The sequence below is a fragment of the Clupea harengus genome, chromosome 5 (assembly GCF_900700415.2).
Source record: "Clupea harengus chromosome 5, Ch_v2.0.2, whole genome shotgun sequence".
NCBI classification, from domain to species: Eukaryota; Metazoa; Chordata; class Actinopteri; order Clupeiformes; family Clupeidae; genus Clupea; species Clupea harengus.
Window position 1 is genome coordinate 19,431,962 of NC_045156.1, and position 12,500 is coordinate 19,444,461.

The 12,500-nt window shown below is 49.0% G+C and overlaps 1 protein-coding gene across 1 annotated transcript in view; it reads right to left on the reverse strand.

The window, feature by feature from the left end:
* Positions 1-12,500, reverse strand: part of LOC105901848 (plexin-A1) — a 67,863-nt gene that overhangs the window by 20,359 nt on the left and 35,004 nt on the right. The window contains exons 6-12 of the mRNA XM_031568007.2: positions 12,036-12,156; positions 11,638-11,774; positions 9,285-9,452; positions 5,872-5,965; positions 3,884-4,117; positions 2,450-2,593; positions 564-798 (exon numbers count right to left, since the gene is read on the reverse strand). Of these exons, the coding sequence (XP_031423867.1) occupies positions 564-798; positions 2,450-2,593; positions 3,884-4,117; positions 5,872-5,965; positions 9,285-9,452; positions 11,638-11,774; positions 12,036-12,156 (1,133 nt within the window). The remainder of the gene's footprint in view (positions 1-563; positions 799-2,449; positions 2,594-3,883; positions 4,118-5,871; positions 5,966-9,284; positions 9,453-11,637; positions 11,775-12,035; positions 12,157-12,500) is intronic.

Below are 12,500 nucleotides of genomic sequence, written 5' to 3' on the forward strand. Positions count from 1 at the left end.
TCTCTACCCCCCCCCCCCACCTCATCCATCCATCAGCTTGTTTACGGGACAGATTGTGGTGGCGGTGTGGGACGGACAAGGTCACTGCCCAAGGGCCAGGGTGATGAGAGACGTTGGCCTCCTGTTTTTTTCGTGCCACTCCCCCCCCCCCCCCCAGTAAGCCTAGCGAGGTGGGGTCACTTCAGCGTGACATCACATTGCTCTTTGAAACCACCTGCCCTCACCCCTGAGGCTGTGCAGATGGGCGACTCATCTATTTACACAGCGCCTACAGGACGACAGGTGGGTCAGCACAAGACCACAGAGAGAGGCGTCTACAGATGGACCCATGGAAATAGTACAAATAGAGCCAGTTACGTAGCCTGATATGAATAGATGCAAAGATATCAATGTCTAGAAAGACAGGAAAACTATTTGGGTGACAACAGAGGGCCTGCCCAGACAGACAGACATGCTATAGACAGACAGACATCAATAAACACAAACAGTGTTCAGAGTGATCAATCAGATTGATAGTCAGAGAGAGGGAGATGTAGAGCAGTGTTTTGTCTGGCCAGTCTCACCCTCTTTGCACTCCAGGGCCACGCGGGACTCCAGGTTGTCCATCTGCAGCTGCAGGCGCTTGAGGGTGCGGTCGGCGTCGCGCGAACTTGCGCTTGTAGGCGATGAGCACGGCGATGATGACCAGCAGCAGCAGGCCGCCGCACCGCCGATGCCCGATGATGGCGGGCAGCGTGAGCAGCTGTCCGAGTAGATCTGCAGCGTGCCCGGCGAGTAAGTGAAGCCGCCCACACGCACCTGAGCAAACATACGTACACACACACATATATACATACACACACACACACAGAGACAACAAAGGAGTCTGATTAGACACATATGGTTATGAACAGATGCATGATCTCTTTGTTGGTCTCTCTCACGCATATATGCGTATGCAACTATACACACGGCATACATCTTTGGGTGAACATGACAGACACACACACACACACACACACACACACACACACACACACACACACACACACACACAGGCAGCAGAGGATAATAATACAATTAAAACCGTAGACAACCCACGAGACAAAGCGATATGCATCCACAATGTAGGTCACGTAGCGCACTTCACCTATTTCTATTATCCTCTCGTAATCAGCGTGCTTATCGCGCCGCGTGCTAAAGACTGCTAATGGTAACAAACAAGCCCATGTAGAGCTCTTCAGTGCCAGGCCTCAGATATAAAAAAATATTACCTAGGCATCTGCTACTACTAACTATCGCTGGCCCGACTCATTTAATGACTGTTTTTTTTCTCCCAGCAGTCACAGCACTTCAATCAAACAGCAACAGCAGCAGCAGCAGCGGTGGTGTTGGTGTTGGTGGTGGTGGGGGCTGAACTGACAGCCACAGTAGACTTATTCAGACTGAGAGGCTTTCGGGGTGATCCACTCACTCGGAACAGGAGTACCAGGCTGAGTTGACTCTTTGGGCTCTCACAGGCCCAAAGCAGGCCAGAAAGGGCTAAGGTAGCGAAGGCTAAGGTAGCGAAGACTAAGCCAGGGCCACGCTAGGCCTCACCCAAGCTCTGCTACGTTTCAACTTTATATAGGTCAGATTTTATAGGTCGAGGACAAACATCTGTGCCTCTTTCTCAGGGGCTTCCTCCCCCTCTCCCTCTCTCCATCTCTATCTCTATCTCTCTCTCCTTCCCTCTCATTCTGTCTCTCCATCCTGTGCTTTCTCTTCCTCTGTGGCTCCTTCTTTTCCTCTCCTAGGGGCTCTGTTACTCTCGCGGAACGAGAGCAGACGGCTTGGGAAAATAACAGCGCTATTTTCACAGCCCTCGACAGATGGGGGTGAAAAAAATGAACGTATAGATATGGAGCAGATAATGTTTTAATATATGCTATATATATATATATATATGTGAAGGGGGGCCCAAGCAAAAATAGACACATCCCTGTCGCAGTCCCCACCGAACCGCTCTGTACCGCCAGCACACTCTACATCCTGTAGACACGGAGTTCTACATCTATTATTAATCGAGTGTCTTCTACGAGTCCCACGGAAAAACAAATACAGACGGCGGAGGAGGGGATGGGGAGGGAGAGAGAGAAAGAGGGAGAGAAACAGACAGGAAGAGTGAGAGAAAGCGGGACGAGTGGAGAGAGAAGGGAAAGACGGAGGGAGGCCTACGAAAATAAAGAAGAGCGATGAGGAAGATACGGAGGAAAGATAAAGGGGAATGAAAGAGGAGTGGAGAGGAAGGATGGTGGGGGGGGGGGGGGGGCGATGCTAAGAGAAACAAAGATGGAGAAGAGCAGGGGGGGGGAGAAAGTTAAAATAATAAGTGTGGGGGTGGTGAAGAAGATGAAGATGAAGGAAGAGAAGATGATGATTGTGATGATGGAGCGGAGGAGGAGGAGGAGGAGAAGAGGAGGGGTCTCACCGTGACTTTGTGCTCGCCGGTAACGTCTGGCCACTCGCACATGAGCTGCGTCTCAGAGACGGTGAGCAGACACGGCACGTCCCCGATCAGAACCGTGTAGTTGAGCCGCGAGCTTCCCGGGGCCGACGGGATCAGGTTCCTCCCCTGGAAAGAAGAACGGCCACACACACACACATGGTCACACACACAAGCATATGGAAACATGTGAACACACACACACACACACACCCTCTCACATGCTCATACATAAGTATGCATATATACAGACATAAAAATACTGTAAACATACTTTTGAATGCTCCTTCCACTCGCCCTCACAGACACAGCCACATGTGCACACATACACACACACCACTGCATCCACAACACAGACCTAAGGCTACAACTGTTCCAAAAAAAACCCTCATATCACAAAAACACACACACACACTCAATCACTCACAGGGGAGTCTCGCAAAGCCTGGAGGTGGAACTTTTCCTAAATCTTTTGAGGTTCCTGTCAGTGCCGCATTTGCTTCAACTAACAGAGGTGAGTCATTTAAACGTGTAAATAACATTCAAGACTATAAACATGCTTACAAACACACACACACACACACACACAGACACACACACACACACACACACACACACACACACAAACAACAACCTGTACCCTCCCCATTACCCATGAGGCTTTGCAAAGGGGAAAAATTAATTGCTTGGAAAATCTGATGCACATCTAATTTATCTGCAATTATTTAATGGAATTGCGATTTTTTATTTTCTCATGGTTACCGCTGTGCAGGGGAGGCAGTAATCAAAAAGGTCTCACCACTGATTGTTATTTAACCCACAAACTCAGTTATGGAAGTCACGCTTTCTCTAGCTTCAATGCGTTCTTTCGATTGGCTTCTGGAGAGGGGGGGGGAAAGCCTGTTGCCGTATTATTATTTTTTTTTCTACACAGCAACTTTGAAGTTCAAGGAAAGAGCTGAAGTATCTAAAAAACTAACAACATTTGAAAAAGAGACGAGAAAAAAAAATATTCCAACTGATAAAAGGCTTAGAAGCCCTGTCTGTTCAGAGGCAGGAGTCAGAAACAAGGAAGGACTTCAGAGAGAAAGAAAGAGAAGAGAAGAGACGCAAGAGGGGAAAGAGAGAGTAAGAGAGAGAATGTGAGAGTTGGAGAGAAAAGGGTGTGGTCACATCTTCTACACATATGTGAACACACACACACATGCACATGCACACGCACAATCTATCCTCCATTCTCCGTCACCCCCTGCTACAGCTGCATATCCTCACTAAGTCATCACCTTCAAACGCAGGTATGGGATCATTCTCTTACGCAACTCTCTCAGCAAGTGGCCTTAAATCTCAGATTCCAACAACTCATTCACTGACTTTCACACACAAACACACACCCACACACACTCACACGCACACACTCACCTTGAGTATGAGCGGAGAGCTGGGCTTGAGTTCCTGCATGCCATCCTCAAAAGGCTCAATAACGGGGTCTGGGTAGAAGCTAAACGTCTCATTGACGACTAGCAGCATCTGGACATGGTCCATGACGAAGCCGATCTCGTCCGGTGAGCTGCCCACCTCGGAGAAGCCGCGCTCGGACACGTTGACCGACGGCGCCAGGCACACCATGACCGTGTTGTTATACACCGTGCAGTTCTGGCGGCGAGAGAGGGGAGGATAGTGAGGTTAAGATAGCAGGATATTGAGGCATGGTAGGCAAAAAATGTGGCTAAAAGCTTTTTTCAAATCTGACGCAAAAATAATCTGCCCTCAGTGCTTGGTACATATGATGTAGTCCCACAGTGCCGGAGGTCTGAGGAACCATTGGGAGAAGTTGTTATAAATGAGGGAGGGGGGGATGATTAGGGGGTTGTTTTACACATTTCTGTACCAATGTAACACTTCTTGAGGATGGACCTGTATGCAGTGGTAGGGAGCTTCTATGGAGAGGGAGGGAGAAAGAAGTGAATCTGCAGCCCTGAAACACGACACAGAAAACACTGTGTGCTGTTACATGTGTGGCTGTTTGCGATCCCATGTTGAATTCTGTTGGCATGAAATCGCCTCCATCCCCAGTGGGTCCGCCGCCGCTAATCAGGTTGGATTGGGAATTAAACACAGGAATACCAGGAATACCAATGAACGGAGGGACACAGCATGACAGAAGAGAGAAGAGAGAAAGAGCTGGAAGGAGAGAAAGTGAGAGGTAGAGGAGAAATAGGGAAATGTAGAGGTAGAGAAGGAGAGAGGGAGAGAAAGAGGGAGGTAGAGGGAGAGAACGCGAGAGAGAAAGAGAGAGGCAGAGGTAGAGAAAGAAGGGGGTAGAGGGAGAGAAGGAGAGGGATAGAGGGAGAGAAAGAGAGAGGCAGAAGGAGAGAAAGAGGGGGTAGAGGGAGAGAGAGAGGCAGGTAGAGGGAGAGAGAGAGGGAGGTAGAGGTAGAGAGAGAAAGGTAGAGGAGAGTGGGGATGATGTAGCGTATGGTATATCTCCACAGGGGTGTGAAGGACAAAAGAGGAGAGGTTGCTGTGAGGACAACGGGAATGAGGTGGAGTGGCATGGAAAGAGAGTGTGTGGAAAACAACAACCACAAGAGGATGAGGAAAACAACAACAACAACAGCAACAACAATGCATGTTTTCTACAGAAATCTCTTGCTCAGGTGCGGTGTGTGCTGGGGAGAAAGGTTAGCTGAACCCTGTGGGGAGCATGGGGGTGGGGATGGGGGCGGGGGGTGGCTCGCCAGTTCTGTTTTATTGCTAGTTGACATTTCAAAGGTTAAACTGCTAAAAGCAGATTCAATCTCTCTCTCTTTCTCTCTCTCTCATACAGACACACACATACACACACTCACACACAGAGAAAACAACTGCCCCAAGGAGTAGTTACTACAGGGCCAAAAAAGCAACCCTATTTCTGTGTGCATGGGTGTGTCTGTCTGCTGTTTGTATGTCTGGCAAAACAAAAGTGTTTCTGTTTGGTAGAAGCAAGAAAAAATGAGTACCTTGCATGGCCATTTATATGTGTGTTTATGGGTGTACGTACGCAATAGAAAATTGTGACGTGTGTTTCTGCGGTTCTGATTAAGGTGTGTGAGCAACTACTCAGTGTCTCAGTGTGTGTTTGCACTCCCTCTTCCGTGCATGTGTGTGTGTGTGTGTGTGTGTGTGTGTGTGTGTGTGTGTGTGTAACTGTGAACATGCAGGATTTTGTGTTAAGTCATGAGGAGGATGTGGGGAATTTGGTGGCAACTTTGAGACTGGATGTGAGAACACACAAAAACATGGGGGGACTGTCTGCATAGGGGTGTTTTTGTGTGTGTGTGTGTGTGTGTGTTTGTGTGCGTTTGTGTGTGTGTGTGTGTGTGTGTGTCCATGTGTGCAGAGAACGTGTGAAGCTGGTGGGTACTCACATTGAGAGATTTGGCAACGCCGTACTTGGCCCTCATCTTGGGCTCTCTGATGGTTGCCAGATTGGTGCCAGTTATGGTTAATGGAGTTCCACCGCTGAGAGTGACAGAAAGAGAAAGAGAGAGAGGAAGAGAGGGAGAGAAAATAAATTAATTCAATATACAGTGATTCGGCATGAAAGTTATTAACATGTCAACAAGAAGATTACAGTTTCATTTGAGTACATGATTATGTATTTTGTATGTGTGTATCTGTTTTTTTAATGTGTGTGTGGGTGTGTGTTTTTTAATGTGTGTGTGGGTGTGTGTTTTTTAATGTGGGTGTGTGTGTTTTTGGTGTGTGTGTTTTTGATGTGTGTGTGTGGGTGTGTGTGTGTGTGTGTGTGGGTGTGTGTGTGTGTGTGGGTGTGTGTCTGTGTAATGCTGGTGTAAATACATGAAAACACTCCCCTAGTTTGTACATAAATCAGGCGAGCCTCTGCAAGGCAGCGCCAGTCTGCAGCCTGCAGCGACAGACGCAGGCATTAAAATGAAGCTAACGCTAACCTCAATACATAACCTTGTCCCCGCACTCCTCCAACATGGCTTTTAATAAAACCATCCACTCATTCCAGTCTAAATGACAAGTCCCTTCCAGTCAGTGTAAATGATTATGTCTGGCCCGCTCCCCTCGCGGCAGTGTCTAAGGTCTATTCATTAAACCGGCTCCGCCGCGGATAATGATAGCAACACGCTTCCTACTGTACCTGCATGCAAATAGGCCTTTTAAGCTTTGATGTTGCTGGAGGGCACCAATGAAGGAATATGGGATATTTCTTCCCGAAATGAAAGCTTATCTCCCTGCCGAATCCGCCTGGCGCACCCCGCCACCCCCCCACCCCCCCCCCCACAAAAATCAGCACCACCTCCAAGGCAGCACAACCTCCATCTCTCAACTTCCATCTCTCTCTCACTCTCTCTCTCTCTGAACATTATAGAAAACCGATCCATCTCTTATGTCCCTGCTTCATCATACTGAGAGCCCTGGACAGTATAAAAGGCTTCAGTTATAGTGCCGCACACAGAGTCGTAAAGTGGTGTGCGCAGTTCCTGCCGAAATGCTGTAAAAGGACATCTGATACTCACAGAAGTGGGAGAAAAAAAGTGAATTTGCGAGCCCTCTCAGAGCCTCTTTTTATTTCAATATCAATCTGTTCCTCCATCATTTCCTTCTCTTTATTCATGATCCTGTTCTCTCTCTCTCTCTCTCTCTCTCTCTCTCTCTCTCTGTGTCTCTGTCTCTCTTCCCTTCTCGCTCTCCCCTTGACTCTGTCCTTCGTCCTCTCTCTGCTCCTTTTCCTTTCCCAGTAAAAGCAGGAGCAAGGCTGGCTGAACTGCCTGCCCTGCCCTGACAGGGGTCTCCCGCTTCAAGCCTCAGGGCGGCGATGTGGCACTGGCAGACACCCGTCAGCTTAATCAGAACACATCGCGTGAAGGGGTCGCGTCCACGGCGACACCGCGCGTCTCCTCCGCAGACAAAAAGCCGGAGTGACGCAAACCAAGGTCCTCCATTTAATGCCTCAACCATCCATTAGTGTCAAACTTGGTGAGGCAAACGAGAGTGTGTGTGTGTGTGTGTGGGGGGGGGGATATAAAATCCCATCCCATTCCAGCCCCATGTGTGAGCGAGCATGTGTGCTCTGTCCTGTTCAGTCATGGGTTTTGAGGATGAAAAAATGGGAGAAACGAGACACATAGCAGATAAAGAGAGAGACAGTGCGAAAGGGACAAGTAGATAGACAGAGACAGAAGAAAAAGAGAGAGAAGGAGGGATAGTGAAGGAGGGAGGGACTGATGTAGAGGGAGAATGCGACATGACGTCAGGCCTTGACTTGGCAGGACAATAACACTGGCTTGCCTTGCCAACATTCCTGCGATCGGGTGGAGGAACTGGAGGCCATGGGTGACATTTTTCAAGAAAAGAAAAAAAACACTACAAGTGTGAGTCATCTGACCCTCTCCTCGCCAGTGAGCCTTCTCTTTATGAGAGAGACCATAAAAGCCCTGTGCTAGTGTCTCACAGTCTTTTACAAGGGAGATAATGTTCCTCCATGCTACAGGCAGCCTAGTATAGAAGATCCAGTGTGACCTTTTCATCACTTGTTTTACTTTCCTGGGGGGTCGGGGGGGGGGGGGTCAACTGTCCATGAAATGGGCATTTAGTGTAATTAGCACGGTCGTTATATCTCAACTGATACCTATTGTAGATGCTAGCAGATGCTATGCTAACACACATAACACCCACTATGTCATTGAGAGCTCGGAAGATGGAGGACTAGGGACTTGTAAATTGCCGTGCTGCTCACCACAATGAGCCGAACAGCAGCTCCTGTGGGGCCTCCAGTCACACCTACATAAATGCAGGGGGTCGAGGCAGGTTATCTCCCTCAGGCCAACGTCAACACCTCTTTTTTCTGTTTGCTTTTTTTTCTTCCATCACACCTTCACTTCCCATCTCCAATCACACCTTCACTTCCAAGCTTTCCTTCTGCCTGTATGCAGTAGGCTGATACTGCTACGAGCCCTCAGCTCTGTCTGCCGCCTCCTCCTCCTCCTCCTCTCCCTCCCCTGTTCTCTCCCTCCCCTGTTCTCTCTCTCTCTCTCTATTGCTCTCTCTATTGCTCTCTCTATTGCTCTCTCTATTGCTCTCTCTGTCACACAACAAAGCTTGTTCCCATTTTTATGTCTGCCTTGTTTTGGGCCATCTCTCAACAGCTTAACCCCCACGGGCAGCCATTTTGTCTCATTTTGTTGGTGAGCTGCAGCCGTGACGGTGGCAGAGGCGCACCAGAGACGGGCAGAGACGGGCCGAGCGCTCAGGGGCCTGTCCGCATGTGTTCAGACAGCCTTCCGGCGGCGACGGGGGGCAAGCCAGCCGAGCCGAGCCGAGCGTGAGCTTAAGGGGAGGAGTAGTATGGTAAGGCCAGGGCTAGCAGCCCAAATGGCAGGACTAAAAGGAAGACAAAGGAGTTATTTGTTGGTTTGGGGACGACCACTCGATGCCGTCAGATCTGCCCAAACCTAGTATAGTATAGTAGTATAGTAGTAATCCGCATTTAATTAGGTAGAACCTGTGTACTACTGTGTGTCCATTATGTATAATTACACTGGGTTTTACACTGACCCTTTTCTGTAAGGCTCTTAGTAGTGGTTATTGGACCACTGCTATTTGCCCAAACTACTGGAAACATTGTGCAGGTGACCATAGCGATCGTATTGGTAAAACCAATAAAGCTCTATTTAGCCAGCTTCAGTCCAAATCTGTTCAGTGGAATCTATTGATCGCTCTGCGCCTGCACTGGCGGTGAGAGCACACGGCACACGGCATATGGGTTGGGTCAGGTCGGTTGGGCTTGGCGGTGTGAAGTGAGCTTTACCTGGCAATGGTCCAGTCGGGCTCGATCTTCAGTATGGTGGGGTCCTCGGTGTAGTTGAACTTCACCTCAGGGTTCCTGAGCTCGGCAGCGTTGATGTCCACCATCACAGGCGTTCCACCGGAGCTCAGCCCGGCTGGGGTTACACACACTATCTCCCTGGGGGTGCGACTGGAGAAAGGAACACACACACACACATTTCAATAAGAATTTTGTTTTTATGTTTTTTTTGTATGGACTATGTACCATTGGGGCTGTGAATTGCAACCAAAGTTGACTTTCTTATCTGAAAACCAACTAAAAAGAGAAGTTTTTTCCTCTCTCTCCTGAAGTGTCTCGGAGGATGTCTTGGGGGTTGCATCAGAGACATTATGACCGATCGCGCTGTCATCTCACGAATCTGCCAGCAAGCGTGGCGCTTTGAAGATGAGCGATTGAGATTTCTATCTGATGAAACCGCTACTTCAAGAGCTGAAAGACGCCTTCTGCTCTCGAACGCTCTCTGCGTGTGTCTGTGTATGTGTGTGTGTGTGTGTGTGTGTGTGTATAACTCTGTAATCGTGTGTATAGGGAGGGCGCTGAGAAAATAAACATTTCACCAAAGAATTAATCTTTCACTGAGTGTTACATGCCTTCTCAATAGCACTCACACTGAATGCAGTCTCCTTGTGTTGAGAAATAAGCCATTTAAGCACACCGCTTGTCTTCAAAGGCTGACAAAAAAAACTGCGTGTGTATGTGTGTGCGAGAGAGATAGTGAGAGAAAGAGAGAAAGAGAGAGAGAGAGTGAGTGAGTGCCTTCGCCAATTCTCCCCTTCTCGCTTTCTTGGGCTGCGTTGCCACGGCAACTACTTTTCACAACACGTGGCTGCGAAACCTGCAGAGGACTGTACATATTTTGACAAGGTTGTTGTCACAAGCACAATGAACAAGGGTAAGAGAGAGAAGGAGCGGAGGGAGAGTGAGAATAGGAGGGGTGAGGGAGAAGGAAGGAGAAAGAGACAGGTGGGGTGGGAGAAAAGTGAGACAGGGGAGAGAGGGGAGAGGGGGAGAGAAGGGAGGAAAGAAAGGAGGGGTGTGGGGAGGGAGGGAGGGAGGGAGGGAAGGAAGGAGAAAAACGAGTGCGCAGGTAGATAAGCCTGTGGAGAGACATAGTGTGAAGAGTGGCACTGTGCTTGGAACATGGAGGAATGTTCTGGAACCGATGCGGAGGCTGAGCTATTGAACCAAACACACAAAGAGATGAACCGCAGTGCTATCTGCATGGTTCAGTGCCATCGAAAGCAACCTCTGCCGCCAACACCTCCGCCACCAACATTACCACCACCATCTCCGCCATCAAGGCATGCTGGGAAAACACTTGTGCCCACGCCACCCTGGCAAATCCCAGATACGGTGACAAAAAAAATAAAATATTAGTTCAACAAAAACACACACACACACAAAAAATCCCCTCTTCTCATCATCTCGCCATCTCCAGCATCCCACTCAAAGGCGCATTCAGAGGGCTCTCAGAAGCAGCGCCACACTTCACAGCATTTACGTGTGTCACCAGGCACCTGCAGATAAAGAATGGCACAGGCCTGGAACAGCTTTACGCAACTAAGCCCTCCCCCCACCCCCCAAAAAAAACGAGAGAAAAAAAAAAATCCCATCAAAGATTACACGGGCTAAGGTGTGAAAATCCAGTGGTGGCGGTGGAAAATTCGGCAAGTGCTCGGCGAGGCCAATCAAGTGGGATGCTTGAGGAGGCGTATGAGGCTTGACAGCAGGATAATTATTCCGTTCTCTTCCCTCTCCCCTCTCCCTCTCTTGCTCTCTTTTTAAGTGTTCATTTTTTTAACCTTAGCCCAGAGACAATCCCAAGGTGCTCCTCGACGAAAGTGTTAACTAAGCCCTCTTCTTCTCCCTTTTTCCTTCTGTGTCGAGGTGCCTGCCATCTGCTTGCCTGTTATTTCACGCGGATGAAGCAGGTGTGCCGGAGCGCCGGCGTGTGCTCTGAATGACTGAGCGGCTGCAGCCGGCGACGGGCTATGGCGAGAGGCGACAGGGAGAGATGGCGCGCGATGGCTCCGGCGAGTAACCGACCTGGTCTCAGCCATGCTGAGTAAAGCTGGGGCTAGCAGAGTTGCTAACCATTACTCCACAAACAATATAAACACAACTAGCATCGTATAGGACAGGTGAGGTTTAAAAGGCCGGACTGGCAATGATAGAGCATCTCTTCTCAATTGAGATGACTGTTTTCTGTACATGGCTTGAGACAATAAATAAATAAAACATCAAACTTAAAAATAGCAAAATATAATGGAGTTTAAAGTGAGAAGCTGAGAATGTTTGAGGAGAGCGGCTTCACCTCTCAAAGTTGCAGGGATTCAGGCCGATTTTGACGGCCACGGCACTGCCGGCATTGAGGTGGATGCCGTGGATGGTGATGCGTGTGCCGCCAGAGAGGGGCCCGAAGGAGGGCGTAACCCGCAGGAAGTAGGGCGACTAGGGGGAGGAGGAGGAAGAGAGAAAGGAGGAAAGATTAGTTTCACACAAGGGCCTTTATAAAGTGGTCCATAAACTAACTGCACCAAACTGCACGCACATTTCTTTTTTAAATCACTGAAAGGAAAGATTTTGGCTACATCCTAGTCCTTTTAATGTGAGCTGATGTTGTTGGCAGCATTTGGGTATGTTATACAGTATGAGGACTTTGAAGTGTTTATGGTCCACCAGTGCTGTGAGCAGGTGTCTTGTTTCTCTTACCACGAAGGTGAAGGGCTTAGGTGAGATTGCCCGGTATTCTGGCTGGCAATCCCGCACACACACCTCCACGTTAGCCTTCTGCTCCGGGTGCCCGGTGGCGTCAGCCAAACGGCACACAATCCTGGAGAAGGGGGGAAAGAGAAGGGGAAGGATAGAAGGATTGAGAAAGATAGGTTGGAAGGGTGGATGAGGATGACATGAAGGAGGAGAGAGACAGAGGGAAGTAGAGGATGAGCAGTCAAAGGAGAGAGAAAGAGAGAGAGGACAGTCATAATCATACTTCAGAAATCAATCTCCACAAAAGGATTGAAAGAGGCCGAGAGTACACATAAGGGACCCATCTCCCCCCACACCCCACTCTATCACAGTCTTAATCAAGCTGTGTGGGTGGAGAGACACCCTCGGTGCAGAGGGTGCTGCTGGCTCCTTCTCTGGGAATGAGGAGATTAGAGTTGATTATACAAG